General features: G+C 38.6%; 1 protein-coding gene across 5 annotated transcripts in view; it reads left to right on the forward strand.

The window, feature by feature from the left end:
• LOC128026968 (transcription factor COE3) overlaps window positions 1-21,238 on the forward strand; it is a 93,604-nt gene that overhangs the window by 62,952 nt on the left and 9,414 nt on the right. For 3 of the 5 annotated variants that reach the window (XM_052614271.1, XM_052614274.1, XM_052614275.1), the window contains exons 9-11: window positions 1,013-1,146; window positions 1,641-1,767; window positions 11,899-11,987. In XM_052614271.1, coding sequence (XP_052470231.1) covers window positions 1,013-1,146; window positions 1,641-1,767; window positions 11,899-11,987 — 350 coding nt within the window. The remainder of the gene's footprint in view (window positions 1-1,012; window positions 1,147-1,640; window positions 1,768-11,898; window positions 11,988-21,238) is intronic. The other 2 variants (XM_052614272.1, XM_052614273.1) reach the window with 1 other exon arrangement.

Raw genomic sequence — 21,238 nt, forward strand, 5'->3', positions numbered from 1 at the left:
TGAACAATTGTATACGTTTGACATTCAAATCGCAAAAAAGTAAAAAAAAAGTCAAACTTGCTAATGCTACTTTTTACTTCCTCACCTAGAGTACAGGTAATCTGACTGTCTGAAGGGGCTTCATTGGGTAATGTCACTTTGATATGAAATGCTGAAAGTTTGCATAGAACATTAGCTCCCAGCTGAACTCAGAACAGTTTCTGAATGTGGGAAATTGTGTGATTAGCTCTGCGACTGTTTTGTGTAAAAACCGTCACCTGTGTCCCAGTCGAGGAAAAGGAAAGTCGCTGCTCTACATTTAGTAAGACTCTTCTGTAATTCTCCAAAGACTTAAACATGAAGAGGAAGTCGCTGATGGCAGTGCATTGTGGGAGATGGGCAGGCTTTCATCTTGAACACACTAGTATACCCATGCAGATATAGTAAAAGAGAACAGATGTTCCATTACACCCCAACAGGTGAATGCAAATCACGCCCAGCGGTTGTTTACTTTCATCTATTCATTTTCACAGATATCAAAATTCCCTGTTTCCAGAGATGTTCACTTGCACAACAAAGAGAACTTTTGAAACCAATCAGAAGTGATTTTGAATCAAAGTTTGGGAACTTTGCATTCCCATGATGCTGTTCAAGGAAAGTGGCTGCTGGTCTACAGCCTTACGTGCAGTAATGTGGTCTGAAGTTGCACAAAGAACCCCTCGGTTTGCCCGTTAGCTCATTCAAGCTGCGACCAATCAATTCCCATCCATTGCCAGTGGAGACTGGGCCAGTCATTCAGTCAGCCTGTCTGTCTCCATACCGCCTGCTCAAAGACGGATTTACGATAAAAGATCAAAAAAAAAAAAAAAAAACCTTAATGGTTTTATGGAGCTGAGTGATGCACGGACACCAAAGAAAAAAACAAATGAGCTTTTACAGTCATCAGACCTCCTGTTTTTCAGGTTTTTTATTTTTATTTTTTTCACTGACCTGCTCAAACTTAGTGCTTGTGTTGTGATCTTGTTTTCCGAAGCAGCCACTCCATGCATAAAGGCCATCAGTCCCAGTGAAGGATGGACGACTGGGGGGGCCACTGTCATCATCATTGGGGACAACTTCTTTGACGGATTACAAGTGGTCTTCGGCACAATGTTAGTTTGGAGTGAGGTAAGTGTTTTAATAATATTATACATTTTATTTATTTATTTGTTTATTTATTTTTAAAGAGCCAAATTATTTTACCATTACAATTTAAATTTGTAATATTAAAATAACTGTTGTTTAAATATGTATTTATTTTTAAAAGATGTATTTTTATTTGATGTTTTATTTATTACTTTTCATGATTTTGTTATTTTATTTTATGTTATTTTTTTATCCAAATTATTTTACTTATAAAAAACATTATATATAAAAATCATTATTATTTAAATATTTATTTATCATCTTTAAAATATTATTTTCAAAATATTTTTTTAGAGACAAACAATACACTATAACATAACAGGTCCTATTACAGTATATGTCTAAAATCCTTAAACTGTGTCCTTTAAGTAATGAATCTTCTCACTCTTTAGTTTCAGCATTAACTGTGTTAACATTGGAGACAGTGCTTGTGTATTGAGTGCTGACCACTGAACGTGTGCTCTCATGGCTTCTAGCTCATCACACCTCATGCTATCCGGGTGCAGACGCCCCCTAGACACATCCCTGGGGTTGTTGAGGTCACACTCTCCTACAAGTCCAAGCAGTTCTGCAAAGGAGCTCCGGGACGCTTCGTCTACACAGGTATACAACACTTTGCAACTGCCTGGAGTCCCTGCCACCATCTCCAGCATCAGAATACATTTCTGTCATCTTTCTCGGAGGTTGATCTTTACATGTCTTTGTCCATTTTATCAAGGGCCCGCCTTTGTTAGCTTAAAATATTGGGACTTGTGTTATTTGCAGTCCATAAAGATGCTTTCCCGCGATGGCTTACTGTTAGCAGGTCATTTCTGTGTTTGTACTTTTGGCTGATGTCCATTCTCTTGTGTTCAATGGGCAAGACGAGTATCATTTAGCCAAATCAGTGCTTTTCATACACCGATTATTCCATCAGAATATTCCAGATGCCAGTCAAAGTAGGCGAAAGGTCAGATCTAGGACTGTTTGGTGTGATAAGAAAATGTCACAGCGACGGTCATAAAAGAGAATAAAAAGAGGCCTGTGTTCAGGCTTTCTGTTATACATCAGCTTTATCTCAGGTGCATTTCCGGTGTTCTTTGTTCAAAGCACCTCTCATTCAGATGCATTTGCCGTGTAAGCAGCAAAAAAAAGACAACTTCACAATGGAGAGGACAGCCCTGTCTGCTCGGACAGACAGGATGATTTGACTGACAGCAGTACGCCACATCGCTTTTATGAATCTGTCTTAAAGTTCAAAAGAATATTCGCAGTGCGAAAGAAAGCGTGTTGCAAATTGTAAAGATGAATGAAACAGGACCTGTAGAATATCTCTGAATCTGAACGCAGAGACAAAAAATAAATGAAAGGTCACAAAAGATAGAGGACAGAGGGAATATATTCATGAAAAATAAAAACTAAAAAGTTTATTTGTTTATAATAAAAAAAATTAAAATACTAAGAAAGTTAACTGTGATGTGTGTGTTTTATTTATTTTTATTTATTATGAAATAGTGTTTAAAATATTTACTTTATCTTTTCTATTAAATATATAGTTATTAATAATAACATATATACATAATAATAATAAATATATATATATATATATATATATATATATATATATATATATATATATAAAGCATTTCCTATAAGAATACAGGTTGGATACTATGCCTAATCTTTCTGTTTCTCAAAAGCATTTTCATTTTACACTGCAAATTCGATTCACGCATTCATATTTTAGCTTGTGGATTTACTGACGTACATCCAGCAACTTAGTTACTGTGCCAGAGATGTATGATATTCATGAATGTGAAATGAAGCAGGCTTTTAAATACTGAACAGGCAGACTGTGTATAATTGAAGAGGAATGAGAGTGCATCTAACCTCAGTGATGTCTTTCCCACCAGAGATTTCCCATAAGCCCCAGTGAGCTCAACTTTACACTGCATTCCAGCTCAAAAAAAAAAAAGCTCACTCCTTATCGTCAGACACTTCTAGATGAACCCAAGCCAGTTTGAATATTTTGAAAGAGATACATTTAGGTCATCAGAAATTCAGAGTTCAGGCCGTAGGGATTGGGAGGGGGATACGTACATTGGCGAAGGAAACTGGCATCTCTGTGCAGACACATTATTTTTTATCATATTCCTTTTATCTGGCTTATTAGCAGTAATGGACCCCAGAAATGCATCAAAGACGGTCAATGTGGCCATTCCACTGATTGTAGGTTGACTGTCTTATCTATCCTGGAGTGGAACGCCAGAGCAGCAGTGTTCAAATATCACCGCCGTTAACCCTGCCATCACAGGAAGTGATCTCACAGTCTTCACACTGAAGCATCTGGGGCTGTTAAATAGATATGGCTTAGTGAAATCCAGAATTCAGTTAAATTTTCCTGTTCAAATTGTGTTTCATGGAATTTAAATTTAAATTGAGTATGCCTTACTACAGAATGTTATATAAGACATAAAGATTTGTAAATTAAAAGGCTTTCTCAGTTCATTTCTGAATATCACACAAGTCTGCTCTGCACCTGCTGGCTGTGGCTTTACCATTCTTAGCTCTACAGGGAAATGTCAAAGACTGGCTCGGTCCAATTCCCCGAAAGCATTTCACGTGTGGCATGGGCTATAGTTAGGACATCTTGTTAGATTAGCAGAATGTTAAGTCCATTCTCACTTTCAGTGTTGCAGCTGGTACCTGATAACTATTACGGCTCTGTTGCTTTCTCACATTTACTCTGTTCTCTGCTGCTCTCCCTTCTGAGAGATCTTCACTCTGATTCTGTTAGTTCTCCTTTCTGCCTGCATTAAGTCCTTCAGTCCACCAGCTCTTGTCTCTCTCAGTCTCTCAGTCTCTCAGGGGGTTAAGACTCCCCAGGTGTTGGATTAGAGGAAGGATGGCGAGAGGAGTGTGAACAGCCTAAGGGTATTGACTTTCCTGGGAAAACACTGCTCTCAAAATTCAGTAGCCAAATACTGCAATAACTCAACAGCCATTGATCCTCTTTCCCCTACGGCCACATCGATCTATACATTACAAGCTCTGAGACTGGCAGCATGAATCCAGCCTATGCTAACACAACCTTCCCAGTCATCTGTAAGTTACTGCCTCTGTCATTATAATCATAATAATAATGCATGTGACCAGAAGTAATGTATACAGTATAATAAAGATGCACAACAGCAAATTGTGCCTCTGGTCTGCAAGCATTCGAGCTGTATTTGAGGCATCTAAAAGTCGGCATTTGACTTGGCCTTTTGGGTATAACATTTTATTTGATTGCTTCAGTCAAGAATATCCAGTAGAAATAAAACTTGTATCTGAAACATCCTCTCCACTTCCTGAAAGGGGAGGGCTTATATTCCCTTAGCGGTGCTGCATGCATTCCAAGCAATTGCACAATATCCTAGAAACAGTCTGAGAGGATACTGGAGGTGTGGGACTGTTAAAATGAAGAGTGCTGTTCTCCTGGGCACCAGTGTGCCTGTCAGAACATGCCTGATGCCTTCCAGGCTGTGAGCCTTTGGCATCGCAAACAAGAGCTGGAGCATCATTTCTGGGTGGGGCCCTTTGTTTAAAAGATTCAGTGTTGCTTAAACAGGGTGCTGGGATACAAAACGGACAGGGACAGGGGGAACTTCCTCTCTGACCAACTGATCAATCCCTTCCCAGTACCTTATTTTGGTTTGTTTATGTGTAAATTATAGAAAAGGGGTTGTATGGTGAAGTTAATGATTGTCATGGGGTTGTGCAGTAGGCTGGCATAGTCCCAAAGGGTTAGGAAGGTAAGGGTGTATACTTTTTTGGTTGCTCTAAGTGCACAAGTATATAAATTATACAATTGTCCAATGGTGAATGTACTGTAAACCTTTTAGAGCTTACTTCAGATTATACTGTTAAAAAAAAAATTCACCCAAAAATGAAAATGTACTCAAAAAGTATTGGCCGAAATGGAAACTGAAAATTATTATATATATATATATATATATATATATATATATATATATATATATATATATATATATATATATATATATATATATATATATATAAAATAATAATAATAATAAACTTATTTAATTAAATTGATTAATTAGTTTTAATTGGATAATGTTCTTAATATACATTTTTGTTTTACTTAATAGAAAGCCAAGAGCTACTCTATATAAGCCTGTATGACAATCTTTTTTCTGTAGAACACAACTACAATACAAGTCCATACAATGCAAGTAGGATCCAATGTTGTGTTTTGGACTCCATTGATTTCCATATACAGACAGAAACATTTGAAACATTCTTCTGCATATCTTTAGGTTTGTAACAATGTGAGGAAGATACTAAGAAGCTTCTGGAAATGCAGGAACCTACTCCTGGAACAGATGTTGGGAATCATTGTAAGGGTGGGATTGGATGTCAAAGCCATATAACAAAGATTTTCTCAATCTAGCTATGTCATTGCTGCCGCCTGAGGCCAGGGGAGCACCCAGCCGGTATGCAGCTTAAAATCATGGGCTGGTCTTTGAACATGCTTGCCGTGTTCTCACATCACCCAGAAGTTCTGGCGCCATCCACTACATAGGCTCTTTAAAACTGGCACTAAAGCTTAATGGCAAAGGCTCTGTGGATGCAGTGGCTGATGTTTCTCAAAGACCGTTCCCATAGTTAGAGCTAGGAGAGGGACCAGGAGCAGTGCACTTGTTGCCCAAGCCGCGGAACAATGGGCCACTTTGTTGCCTTTTCATCCTCGGCACGGGCAGATGGAACACATTAGCAGAACGTTCCATTGGATGAGCTCTGCGGGGCTGTCGAGTACGTAGAACAGGACCCGGCATGATGTCATCATTTCGTGCAGTTGTTTCACAGTTTGGACGCTGATGTGTTCGAGAGTCTCGCACTAGGAGGTGAACTGTCAGCAGTATCCTGACTATGACATATATTGGTGAGATACTTTCACAGTAGCTGAAGTACAGCCTTTTAGTGGAATCCATAACCCATCTGCTTGTATGTGGTATATAATGTCAAATTTCAAAGCTTAGAAAAGCAGAAACATCATAACTTATTTTAAATTATAATTTTACAATATTTAAAAATAATAATTTAAAATACTGAATCATTTAAAAAAAAAAATATTACTCCATAAAACAGATTTTTTTTTTCTTTTGGTAAAAAGACTTTTTGATGGCCAAAATGTTGGTTCATCAGACTATGAGCCCCAAGAGATATTAAAACTGTATTGATGTTTTAATCATGATGTTTGTAGTCCATTTGTATAGTTAGTTGGCAATTCCCAGCCCTAAAATAACTACACAGCACCAACTCTCTGATAAATGGAATTGTGTGCAGTAAATTGAATGTAGCGAACATTTCCAGTGTGGAAAGTCTGAAGTGGAAGTGACATTAACACGCTGAGCTCCTTCCGTTACTCCTTCTCTCTCTTTCTCTCTCCTTGGAGACCGAGCAGAGACGCAGCCTTGCTGATTACCACTTGCATCCGTTTGCCTTACTGGCAAGATATTTTAATCGTCTGCTGGGTAATTGCCTCTGTAGTGCCTTGATTAAATTGAGTGACACATCAAGGAAGTGTGCCTCAAAGCCATCCTTCCCCCACCTGAGGAACCTGTTATTATTTTGGAGTCACAGCTTAAAGTTTCCCCCCATGAAATGACTAATTACCCAACATTGGTTCCACAGGTCTCCTCTTTAAGAGAAAAGTGACTTCTTTGATAGTGAAATAAATCTTGGCTCTGTAGAGGAACGACACATTCCCCTGGTGGAGAAAAGCCCTCAGCAATTTATCAAATACTCAACCTCCTCTTTTATTCCACTGATCTTATTTCTCATCTACATAATGACAGACACCCGTGAAGTGATATAGCACATGCGCTTTCTGAACATCTTGTTCCCTTAATATAACAGCTGACCAAAAGTAGTATCATTTGTTGATTATGATCTGTTCCTAAAAGGTTTTTCATAGTGCAGTGTTTCACAGGGGTAAACTGAGGTTAGCTCAGCTTTCCTAATTTCTGCCATAACAGCAAAGTGTGTTCAAGCCATAATGAAAAGTGTGTGGTCTTTAGTGCAAGCAAGTCTGGGTTGTTTGCGTGGCTGAAGAGGCTGGGGTGGGTTTCTCTTCATCTTCCCCGGTGGCTCTCCACTTTAAAGCACCCTGCACGCCTGCCTCTACTGTCAATCACAGTTTAAAGTTCATGAAATTTCTATGAGGATTGATCCAGGGAGGAGGAGGTAGGAGTGTTTGGGGGTTGCAGGGGTTAGGGATGGGGGAACGGGCCGTAATGATTGATTTGAACTTGCACTTTGAATCTCAATTCTTTATTTATCCCTTCAGAGTGGTGCGAAGAAGTGCATTCTGATTTTTACAGCAGTTTCACAGCAGTGAGATTCCACGTGCCACAACCTGTTTTGACGTGAGGACAAAGAGGAGATGGATGGGTGGAAATCGATGGAACGCAACAGGGGGCCTTCAGACTTTTGTCAACAAGCCAGATTGGCGACTTCGCAACGACAGACTAGAACAAGAAAACAAATCGCTTCTTCTCTCATCGCCCTGTTGCATGTGTGTAAATGTCTTCCCCCTAAAGGGTAGTGGGGCCATCTAAGTGCGAGATTCCCATCTGCAAGTGAAAGAGCCGCTTGGAGCCATTCTCTCCAATATCAATCATGTAGCACATGAAAATAAGAAATTGAGGCATGTTGCATCGGAATCCGAACCCAAATCAAATTCCTCATTCCATCAATGAGCTTCCCACAGACAGAGCAGGGCTTGATCAAGTGTTTTAGATGGGCCGAGGGCTCCATCTGAAATCGTTCAGTCTGTGTTAGAGGGAGACTGCTGAAATAGCCTCTCTCTGAATGGTGAAGACACGCAGTTGCAATTGCGGCCTAGAGGGGCATGACTACGCTTACAATCGCTGCATCACAGAGGCTAAGGAGGAGAGCATGGGAATGGATATGGCACCTAAAAAGCCTGTGTTGTAAAGACAGACGCCATCAGGGAGATGGAAAACATGATCAGCTGGGGGGCCTGCTGCAAAGTGGGAACAAGAGAATGTAAATAGAAAAACAGAGGAGGGTAAATAAATGTAAGCCCATTGGAGAGCATGGATGTAAACAAGTGCAGACTGAACGTATACAGTTGGCGGGAGACAAGTTATTGTGGCTGGGCTGGGAAATTAGGCGCTGTGTTAGCTTGTGGAGCAGGGTTGTGTGCCATTCAGAATAGTTTTTAAGTTCCAGTTACGCTCCTTAATTGGAATTGCATTTGAACTCAGAATAGTTTTAAATTGCAATTACATTCCTGAATTTGAATTTAAATTGAAGTAGCAAACAGGATACAACACTGCAATTCGAATTTCAGTGTAAGGAAGTGAAATAAAAATTGAAAGACAATTTCAAAGAAGAAATTCAAAGAAAATTATCTATGAAAAACGATAATCTAAATATAAAAGCAAACTGTAAAATGTGGCCTGACAAAGCCTGATTTTAAAGTTTAGAATTTTTTTTTTTTTTAAAGCATTGCAACTTTTTTGGGGGATGGATGGAACAAAGGAACGAACAAACAAATGAATGAATGAATGAATTAATTAATGAACAATGGATGGATGGATGGATGAGCAGATAAATAGATATAGATAGAAAGATGTATTGATGGATGGATGGAAAAAACATGATTAATAACAATGTGTTTTTAATAAACTCTATTGACTAGATTGTGAGTTGTGTACAAGGTATTACAGGTGTTGAATTAGTTTGAATTGCACTTCCTTTATATTTTCCTCCCCCTTTTATTAGAAAGCATTGCCCTCATTAGATCTGGCTATCCTGAGTTGGTGCATGTTGAGTGGTTTTCCAGTCAGCACTATTTGACCTCTGACTTCTGCAGAGCGTGTAATAAGAACAGAGAGGTATGCTGGAATTGATCTTAGAGTTTCACGCACTACCTCTAATTTGCTAGTCAGAGCTCTGGCGAGCTCATATGAGAGGACAAACTCAGGTGTGCAGGGCAGGTTAACTGCATATCAGAGGTCAGATGCTCACAGTTTTGTTGATGTGTGTCAATGATGATGGGGGACACGATTCAAACCCGACCCTGCAGTGCTGATGATCAAAATCTTGACAGTAATAGACCTAGTTATGCAAGCATATGTGGATACGCTTTTTTGTCTCCTATATGGTGGCTCATTGTGTTGTCCCGTCCCACTGGACAGCTGAAAGAGGAAATCATGTTAATCTTTCACTGTTACCTCACACTCCAAAGCAACCTTCTATTTAGCATCAGTAGATCTCAGTGGAGTGTGTGATAACCTCCAAACGAGAAACAGAGAAAGAGAGCGAGAGAGAAAAGAGATGTGCAGCCCCACAGTGCCTGCAATAAGGAGATTATTAAATTAATAATAAACATACATCCCTCTATTCTCCCCTCCAACACACACACACATAAACTCGCCACCTCTTCAGCGAACTGCATTATCTTTCCCTTTTTGCAATCGCACGTCAGGCACAGCAAAGACGTGTGGAAGGCTGAGAGGAAGGGAGAAAAAAAATCAATACAAATTACGACTGAGAAAGTGGCACTGATGGCTAGAATTGCAGCATATGTTTACACTAAATCAGGCAATCTATCTTCATATGGGCTGTGTAATGCAGGCGGGGTCAGGGTTCGGCCCGCGCGCACACACTCTCCAATTACTCCCACTTCTCTGCGGGAGGCAGTCGTATTGATTGGCTGAGAGGACAGAGGCCCTGCAGGCAGCCAATGGGGCGCTGGGGTCAAAGTTCAGGGGGATTTTAATAAGAGAAGTAATGGGCTTAATTTCTTGGGGGGTTATAGAGAGACAAAGCCCTCCCTCTCTTGTCCCCTGTCCAACGGTTCATTAAACTGCAAGTTTTATGGGATTGCTTTGTGAAATTGCTCTTATGAACGCTCTACTTCTGATGTTCACGTGTCTCATTCTTTCTTTCATTCATTTCTTCTTTCTTCTTTTGTTCTATAGAGTTTTTGTTTTGTTTTGCTTATTTATTCATCTGTATTTTTTGTTGGTTTGTATATGTGTTTGTTTTTTCTTTTTTTTTATTAATTCATATGTTTGTTTATTTGTCCATTAGTTTGTTAATTTGTTTGTTCGCTTCCTTCCTTCCTTCCTTTCTTTTGTTCGCTCCTTCCTTCGTTACATTCCATTTTTTCTCATTTATTTATTTTTTTCATTATCTCTCCTTCTGTCTTACACTCTTTTTTCCTGACACCTTATATCTAGATGGCGGTGATTATCGCATAGCATTTTTTTTTTTGTGTCCAAAAATGACACAACAAAACAACGGCACATAGATCGCTTTCTGAGTCTAATCACACTGCCGTTTGATCAAACCGCAGTTCTCCCGACTTGAAGAGGGAACGTGATCATTTCCACAGAGCCTTTCTCAGAGCGTCCTGAGAGACTGGTCCCTCACTTTCACAGGGTCATTGAGTCACAAAGACCCCCACACACCGCCTCCTCAGCAACCGCTGTCACTCCGCTAGCTCTATTCTCCTCCTCGCCGTGAAACCAGCTCAAACAAATTTGATTTAGCGTCTCGCTGAGACCCATTCCCGAGGAAAGAAAACAAATATTGTTATAATGGTAATAACATCTATTTGCCGCGCACGACAAACGGTACTGGGCCCTTTGAAAAGAGACCCCTGCTCCTGCACAGCCACCTTATTCTTATTCATGAAAGTATCATTTATGCATATTACTGCAAACTAGGTATTCTGCTCGCTAGCATTTGGACTGTCAATCATCCTTACGGAATACAAGAGGCAACAGTGACAAAAGCGGAATGGCAAGAAGGCTGACAAATTGTCCCCAAAGTCAAATTTGACAACCTTTTATGATTAATGGGCTTGATTATGGAGAAATATCTTTCCTAACTGCTTTCCGGGTTTTTCTTTCTGCCATCGTATTGTGACAGAAATGTGAAAGAGGGGTTAAGCGGAGGTGCTGTTTGCAGTGAGAGAATGAAATAAACGTCTGCAAGAAAAGAATTGAATTAGGCAGGAAAGGTTAGAGTTTGGAAATAAAGAAGTGTAAAGAAGGACAGGAAGGCCATAGGGCTTCACTAAACACTTCATAAAACAAATTCACACAGGGGTAATCCTTGATTGATGCCAAAGGGATCAGCATAAACAAATATGTGACCCTGGACTACAAAACCAGTCATAAGGGTCAATTACTCGAAACTGAGATTTATACATCATCTGAAAGCTGAATAAAGAAGCTGTATGGTTTGATAGGACAATATTTGGCCGATATAAAACTTGAATTTGAATATCTGGAATCTGAGTGCAAAAAAATCTAAATCACCTTTAAAGTTGTCCAAATGAAATAGAAATGCATATTACTTATCAACATTTAGGTTTTGATTTATTTTTGGAAGGAAATTTACAAAAAAAAATCTTCATGGAACATGACCTTTACTTAATATCCTGATGATTTTTGGCATAAATGAAAAATCGATACAATGTTTTTTTGGCTATTGCTGCAAATATACCCCAACGACTTAAGACTGGTTTTGTGGTCCAGGGTCACATAGGGAGAAACGTACATGGACACATGCTGATAGCTCCGCTGAACTCTGGGACATCATGGCAGAGAACTCTGGGAAATGGACAAGATGACATAATGGCCTCTTTCTGAGAAAACTGCAGTCAGTTAAATTAAATAAACTTCTGATTTTCATTTTCTCCCACAGCTCTAAACGAACCCACCATAGACTACGGCTTCCAGAGGCTACAAAAGGTCATCCCTCGTCACCCTGGAGACCCGGAGAGGTTACCTAAGGTAAGTGTGGCTGGCAGAAAATGCTTTCGCTGCATATTTTTCCGCTCTATCAAAATCACAGATTTTGTTTCCCCTGGCCATGCTTTGGATTTACACAGGCTCTCCTGCATTTGAGAGAAATGCTTGACATAAATTTGAAAATAGTTGTAAAGCATTCGTTAAATGGGTGTTGAATATTTAATCCTCAGATTTGGCATTGCATCTCCAGTCTTGCCAAAAAAAGACAAGTGTTTTCTTATGTCTGTGTAGCAAACCTTGATTCTGAAAGCCTGAGGGTCTTCTGTTAGATAGAGTAGAAGAGCAGCTCGCACTAGCTTGTGAATGAAAAAACAACTGTTTGTGTGATGCTGGCTTTGAGAGGGTGAGATGGAGGTTAGATTGGCGCTGTTATGCATGCTGGTGGCACATTGCAGCTTTGGGGCAGCAACAAGCAACAAATCAAAGAACAAAGCTGACATGCAATGGGTGCAGACTGTGTGAATATATATGTATATATACACAAAACACACGTGTGCACACAAAAACTCAATGTACCATCAGGTGCCCTGGGCAGTTTGCTCCCTGGTTAGTATGAAAAGATTATTTTCCCCTAAAAAGGCAGGAAGCTAAGTGAGAGAGATTCTTTTGGGCAGGGCGCTGGTGTAGGAGGGGATCAGATCTGATGCGGACTGACACTCTAAAACAGCTGCCAAATTGAAACCATTTATCAAAATCTGACATCTGAGATCCAGTCACCAAAAAAGCAGTTTATTTGTAAATTGATACTAATAGTGAGCATACATTTTCTGACCGCTTTGATGCTGGGATATGTGGCAAAGGGAGACCGCCAGCTATCACCTCTTATATACTTATACATTCAGGAGGAAAACTCAATAAGAATGTAGACAGGTTTTTTTTCAGGCCATCTTTTTTCAGTTCCTGGTGCCTCAGTTTTCTAACAGTCCTATAAATAAATAACCAAGTATATACATAAAGCAGTAAGTGGGTAAATAAATAACTAAGTGAATGAATAAGTAATTGAGCATGCAAATAAGTAAATAAATAAATAAAAATGTTGGTCTGTGCATATATTTTATAGACATAGAAATATATATTATTACACACACACACATGTGCTGATTGGCTGTGTTTTAGCATATACTTGACTCCTTCCAAATCCTTGATCAGATCTGCAGTGTGTGTGCCAGTGATGGCCCCAGCATTTAGAAACCCAGCTGTGTTTGTCTGACGACCTTTGCTGGGGCCAGGCATGTATCAGGTTTATCTATAATTTCATTTCCAGTCCCGGGTTTGGCCGTGAGCACACACCTCTCCATCCAGATAGATCAGGAATATGGATGTGATTCAGGACGCTGCTCTGTCCTGCAGGCAGCTGTGTTACTCTGGCATTTGGGAGAGACGTTCACAAAAAAGCTCCCAGGTTACTGTAAGGTTAACGACCTGTGAGATCCACTCTAACGGACGCCTGGATTATGGCGTGTTTTATAAACTGAGAAGTGGGGTCTATGTACTGGACAGTTCCTATTTGCATGATGAAATATTTGGAAATGCACTTTCTGCTCAGTCAGTGAGAATATGCACTTTATGTTCATGTGGCAGCTCCCAAAAAGCCCTGGACAAAGCAGACATGGGAGACTGGAGCGAGTCGTCACAGTTTGTACTTGAGTGTGTTTAGTCAGTTTCTCAACGGATGCAAATCTTGATACTAAAATGCTACTGAACTTTAACAACTTTTTTGCACACATTGATCTTTTGTGACAACATGCACCAATGGTAAGGCATATTGTAACACTATAAGGGGGGTGAGTTAAAAGAATTTGATTAGCAGACATTAAACTATGTGAGGTAAAATATATATACTATACTATACTATATGAGATAAACAGCAAATTGATTATCTAAAATTAAACCGCAAAAAAAAAAAAAATGTATGAAAATGTAAAATGTAACAAAACAGCCAGTATTTTGGTCAATAAAAAGATTAGAGCATAAAATACACGTGCAGGCTCATTTTATTTTTAGTTCATAGAATAAAATTCTAAATTCTAATTTAAAATAAAGAGTGTTTTATATGTTTGAAACCAACAGAAAAAGATAGTGATAAAGAAAATATACATTTGTGCAGCTGGATTTTTCACTCAAAAACCTTGTTCAGTTTTCATCCAGATGTTGTCCTTGTGACAGCTAGCCCCATCTTCCTTTTCATTCTTTCCTGTTCATTCTAGTATGTTCCCTTTTTAAGAGGAAGTAGATTATTGACTTCCTTTGCCTTGTCATATTAGCACATTTGACTTCATCAGTTGCTCTTTATTAGCACAATAAGCTTTAATGTGTGTGTGTGCAAGTGGCAGGTTGCTGTTGTAATGTTGTACATGTATGCATGTGTGGTGGACCTCTGTTCACCAGGCTCAGTGTGTGTATGTGATTTATCATTGTTAGGGGACCTGTCGGATGGCTTGCTCTCCCAGGTCAGCTGATCTGCTCTCACCGGGCGCTTGAGAACCATCCTCCCATAATTGAGCCCCTGGAAAGAAAGCAAGGGGAAAACGTGAGGGAGAAAAGATAGGAGGAAGATAGAAACAGGCTTGTCAGGAGACAGCCTTCAGGGCTAGAGAGTCGAGAGCCAGGCCAATCTAGAGTCAAACAGACTCACCTTGTTACCTGTGCTGAATGAACTGTAGCGCATCTGAGCGACTCCTCGTGACCCATTCACCCACATACATTTCACACACACACACAGACAGCGGGGGGCCGGGAGTGTTGAGATGGTTTCATGCTGTGATGCTGTGCTGTGGAGGTCTGCGAAAAGGAAAAGGAGAGGAACACAGCATCTCAATGTGCAGTAACACATGCTCCTTGCCTTTTGGCAGGTAGAGTGAAGAGATTAACATGCAGACATGAATCCAGCTCATCCAGGACACCTCTCAGGGGAGGGAGCCGCTCACATGCCTCCCCGAAACGAATCTCTCGTAGAGTCCAAACGCTTTCTGGCCTGTCTCTTAAAAATAAAGGTTCCAATTAGAACCGAAAAAGAGTTTTACAGACCAGTTTTCCACAAAGAACTTTTTATATTTCATAAATCTCAGATGATGCCAATGCTAAGAACAATGCAAAATGCAAATAATGAAATGCAACTGTGCATATAATTGCTCATAGGATACTAAAAAATAGTTTTTTTCAAGTTGACCCCACTGTACTATTTAGTGTCCTAAAAACCATATAGACAACCATATAGAAAAAAGATTTTTCATATCAAGGGGGTCTTACGAAGCTGCAAGGAAGAGTAAAAGGAGGAACCAGAAATCACAAAGTGGGACAATTCCTTCGATCGCTGACCCTGCAGAGGTTCGCTCACAGTCTTCTTGGTAGCACAAGAGCGACTCCTGCCTTGTCCTTAACCTGTGACGCAAGGGACCCTCTGTACGGTCCCATCACCTGATCCCCAGCATTGCCTAGGGCTCCCGGGTGAGGAAGAGAGGGTGTCAAGTTTGGGCTTTGCAAAGAAAGTCCACCACTCTAGAGTAATAAAGATCACAGGATGACTAATTGTATGCCTGGCAGGCGGCAGATCTTTACACCTCAACAGTCAGCTAATAAGACAAAAGGCCCAGCGCCAGTCTCTCCCAGGGCCAGGTGGCACACCTCTGGAGCCCAGAGCGAGGTCAGGTGCTCGGGCTGTCCGGCTGTAATCATCAGCAGGTCTACTTGAGGGCAACTGCCACCTTATCAATCATTGATTGCATTTCATTAGGGGTTCAACAGAGTGAGTATTGAGCCTCCAAGTGATATTGAGGTTATAGTGCAGCTTGACTGCAGGGAACGCAGTGCTGAATTGTGCTGGCACACTTAATTTGAGAGGGAACGCGCTGGACTTTTTGTTTGGGCAGAGAAAGCGTGATGTGAAATTGTTTGTAGAGACGTGTGAGGGGTACGTGTGTAAAGTAGCCGCAGGTCGTTTTATAGACGCCACATAAATAATGAAGTAAAGCTAAGTCCACTGAGCAAAACTGTGAAGTTTATTTACCTTGTGGCTGTTTGAAGTTATTTCATACCTCTCTCTCTTGCCTAGTCGTTTTTCTTCATACCTCACATTCTTATATATATATATATATATATATATATATATATATATATATATATATATATATATATATATATTATACAGGCTAACAAAATATTTTAGCTTTACATTATATTTATTCTTTTTTTTTCTTTAAATAAGGAATACAATGCTATGAATCTAAAATAAGTATATTTTGTTATTATCAGTATTATTTAATTTTATTTTAAATAAAAACATTAAGACAGTCTTGCAAAAATCTTTTTTTACTAATACTAATTATTATTTACATTAATAAGCATTATTATTAATATAAATTTTAGCTGCTGCAGTATAAAAAAAAATTACATTTCTCATAGGAAAAGTGTGTAGAATCTTTGCAGTGGAGAGTGTTCTGGGTTGGTGTGGTTAGGTGGTTGCTCAAGTCTATGGGACTTTTTTTTTTACTTTATTGTCCACCAGGCAAATATTGATAAATTAAGTTTATACTTCTGGTTTGATCAGATCTGGCACTAAACCAGTTAGTCATACTTGACCTTTAAAAATGTATCTATCAAATTAAAGTTCATATTTCAAACTCAGAACATACATTGTTGTATTTGTTAGTGTGTCAACATGAATAGCTAAAGCAAGTGTGTGTGTGCGTGTGTGTGTGTGTGTGTTTGTGTGTGTGTGTTTTACGTAAGTGCTTGTGTGTGCGTTCATGTTGTGCCAAAGGGCCCGTGGCAGGGTATCGTAGCCAGCGAGCATCAGAGACATTAACTAACTTGTGTTTTATAATGGAGATTAATGAACTGAGCCGTGGCCAGGGGGAAGACAGGACAGGACAGGAGAGGAGAGCAAAGGAGAAACAGGGTATGAAAAAGAAGAGAGAGAGAGAGGGGTGTGCTGCCAGTGCCAAGGATGTGCTAGTGACAGATTGCCCACTGGGTGTGGATAGCATAGCGCTGCTGAACGAGGGACAGGTTGGATGACTGGGGCAGGACACAGGGAACTGCAGCGGGGAGGCAGACTGGAACAAGAGCCCCATACCTGGACAGCATCAGTCACGAGAGCAGGGGAGAACAAACCTTGGAGACACGTACAGATGGGCAGACAAGGGGAAGGGGTACTGGCATGTATAATAAAGAAATACAGACAGGAAAACCATAGGAGAGAGACAACAGACGTACATTAAAACAATAAATAGAAATTCTTTATGAACAGGTGCACATACACTTAAAGAAAAGCATAAATATACACACACTGTACAGTAAATAATGCATAAAACTGGGTGTGATAACAGTTATGCCAAAAAATAATAATAATAATAATAATTCATAATAAAAAGTATTTTGTTTGTTTGTTTGTTACCTTAATTTTTTTTTCTATAACTTTATATAAACTGGTTGAGTTTGCTATGTGAAATAATATTTTGGGGTTTAATGTTTTTACTGTGTGTGTGTGTTTGTCTGGCAAACCATTTTACAGTGCAACAAAAACGATAAATGATACAGTCCAGAAATCACTTAAATATGATGCATGGCACTTATTTTGGTATTATTTCTTATTATTTTTTTATTATATTATTTGATTATTAAAGTTTTTTTGGCAGATGCTTCAATGCAAAGTGACTTTTTAAAATTCAAGCGATTCAAGCTAAGGGGATCAACTGTAAAATTGTTCTAATATTTCCATTTGTAATGATTTAGTGCGATAATAGTTTTGATCAGTGTTTTTTTTATTATTATTTAAATTCGTTATTGTTGTTATTAATATTTTGAATTAGTTTTTTTTTTTTTCATTTTCATTTTAAAGATTTAGTATTGTGTAGTATTCATTTTAAAGATTTTTTTTGTGTGTTTGTTATTGTTAGTACTTACAGTGAATATATATATATATATATATATATATATATATATATATATATATATATATATATATATATATATATTAGTAGTTCTTGTTGTATAGATTGTTCTATACTGTATGTTAATATGTTCTAGATTGTTCATATCGGTTAACGTTTATTATATTTCAAGTAACAAGTTTTTTTTAATGGTTTTAATTTTAGTTTTAGTCAACTTTAATAACCCTGGATTAAAGTGAGTAAATACTTCTTTATTATGGAAAATGTACAGTAATGATGCTGTTGAGTCTTGCTTTACGTGAGTTTCAAGGTGCTCTCTTGTTTATGTTCTGTTCTAATTATATCCTTTTAATGTTTTTGTATTTTGTTTTTACAAATAGAGTCCCAACTCATTACACTGTAACTAATGTAAAGGTTGGATAAATACATTAGATTGGATAATGCAGGAACAACAGAGCACAAGGTCTCATCTGTAACAGGGACATTCTCTCTCTCTCTCTCTCGCCCCATGTTTGTCATTGACTTGAGCCATCTGTGAGGATCGTTACTGCTCGTTGATGATTGGCTGGGGGAGGACTGTTAGTTCTAAGGTCATATTTTGTCGTGGGAAATGCAAGTCAATAAGGGATGAGTAGGAAGCTTAGTGCCCCCCATTTCCATATGCCCCCCAATCCTCTCTTGCGTGTGTGCATGTTGTGCACTACCACGCAACACAGTCCCAGATGAGCTCTTAAAGCTAAACTCCAAAGGAATATCACAATATTCAGTGGTTTCCTGAGTCTGTTTCTGCCTCTCTGCTTGATCTGAAGGCCACTGTTGTTCTTCCTCGTAAATGTAACAGTTTCCACACAGTGTGTTCAGAAACTCAGCCAGAAAGTGTTCAGTTTCAGGGCCTCGTGGCCAGGCATAAAACAGTCACTAAGAGCTGCACTTCACAGATGCAGGCCCTGCTTATTTTTGCATGGCATAGATGTGAGAAACCCGAGAGCTTATGTTCCAGCATGGGTTTTACATTTCTGCATGTGTTAAGGTATGCAGTGTATTTTAGGTCCATTTGTGTGTGTTTGAATTTGTTTCTTTGGGGAAAAAATGTCTACAAGTACCCTAGAAAAATCACTTCTTTTTTTTTTGTAACTTCCGAAAGATTAAATGGTTTATAAAGAGATTAAATAATGTCTTTATTCAGCTCTAAAATTATTAAAGCTTTATTTTAAGGTTAGTTTAAATTATAGTTTAGAGTTTATATAATTAATAATATGGTTATAATTAATATTATTCAATTATTTTAGTTTTTTATTTATATTAAATTAGGTTTAATTAAATACAGGTGCATCTCAAATAAGTTAGAATGTTGTGGAAAAGTTAATTTATTTCAGTAATTCAACTCAAATTGTGAAACTCGTGTATAAAATAAATTCAATGCACATAGACTGAAGTAGTTTAAGTCTTTAGTTATTTTAACTGTGATGATTTTGGCTCACATTTATCTAAAACCCACCAATTCATTATCTCAACAAATAAAAATTTTTTTGTGTGTGTGTGCATTGTTGTTGTTCTGGAAGGTATGTTAAATTGCTGTACATGCACTCAATACTTGGTAGGGGCCCATTTTGCTGTAATTACTGCCTCAATACTGCATGGCATGGAGGTGATCAGTTTGTGGCACTGCTGAATTGGTTTGGAGGCCCAGGTTTCTTTGACAGTGACCTTCAGCTCATCTGCATTTTTTTGTCTCTTGTTTCTTCTTTTCCTCTTGACAATACCCCACAGATTCTCTCTGGGGTTCAGGTCTGGTGAGTTTGCTGGCCAGTAAAGCACACCGACACCATAGTCATTTAACCAACTTTTGGGGCTTTTGGCAGTGTGGGCAGGTGCCAAATCCTGATGGAAAATTAAATCAGCCTCTACAAATGCTGATCAGCATAAGGAAGCGTGAAGTGCTCCAAAATTTCTTGGTAAATGGGAGCAGTGACTTTGTTTTTAAAAAAAAAAACACAATGGACCAACACCAGCAGATGACATTGCAAATCATCCCCAAATCATCACAGACTATGGAAACTTAACACTGGACTTCAGGCAACTTGGGCTATGACCTTCTCCACCCTTCCTCCAAACTCTAGGACCTTGGTTTCCAAATGAAATACAAAACTTGCTCTCATCTGAAAAGAGGACTTTGGACCACTGGGTAACAGTCCAGTTCTTCTTCTGCTTAGCCCAGGTAAGATGCCTCTGATGTTGTCTGTGGATCAGCAGATTCATTGACACATCTGTGTGTGGTGGCTCATGACGCCTTGACTCCAGCCTCAGTCCAGTCCTTGTGAAGTTCACTCAAATTCTTGAATCGATTTTGCTTGACAATCCTCATAAGGCTGCGATTCTCTCGGTTGGTTGTGCATCTTTTTCTTCCACCCTTTTTCATTCTACTCAACTTTCGATGAATGTTTGTGGCTTACCCTAACTTGTGAAGGGTGTCAATGATTGTCTTCTGGACTGTCAGCAGTCTTCCCCATGATTGCAGTGAGTGAATCAAACTGAGAGACCATTTTGAAGCCTCAGAAAACCTTTGCAGGTGTTTTGAGTTGATTAGCTGATTGGCACGTCACCATATTCTAATTTGTTGAGATAGTTAACTGGTGGGTTTTTGTTAAATGTGAACCAAAATCATCACAATTAAAAGAACCAAAGACTTAAACTACTTCAGTCTGTGTGCATTGAATTTATTTAATACACAAGTTTCGCAATTTGAGTTGAATTACTGAAATAAATGAACCTTCCATGGCATTCTAATTTGAGATTTTTTTTTTTTTTAAGTTCCGGAAAGTTTAGATTTAACAACAATGCACAAAATAATAATAAGATTTACTTAATTTTTACTTATATGTGTTTACTTATTATTTAAATTGTCGTTAATATTATTTTTGACCCTTTTTTGGGAAGTCTGTAGATAAAATCAACAACAATTAACTGAAAAGTGAGATTTACTTTAAGATTTTATTTATTTATTAGCCTGAATGCACTGTAAGTCGCTTTGGATAAAATTTCTGCTAAATGCATACATTTAATTTTAAATTTAACTTATTTAGTTTAAAATGAGTTTTCTTTTCCTGCTATTTACAGTATACTGTATATAATAACAAGTTACTAAATGTAAAAATCTACATTCACACTAATTAACTGGAACACCACCATTATAAAGCTGCATGTATTTTACACGATTTTATACCTTTGGAATGTACTGATATTTGTCAATAAATATTAGGTTTTTGTGTGTGTGGGGTGAGGGGCAGGGGTTTCGACACAGTATTTGAGGGTTACAAATATAACAAACAAGCTTAAGCAATA

The sequence above is a fragment of the Carassius gibelio genome, chromosome A14 (assembly GCF_023724105.1).
Source record: "Carassius gibelio isolate Cgi1373 ecotype wild population from Czech Republic chromosome A14, carGib1.2-hapl.c, whole genome shotgun sequence".
Lineage (NCBI taxonomy): Eukaryota > Metazoa > Chordata > Actinopteri > Cypriniformes > Cyprinidae > Carassius > Carassius gibelio.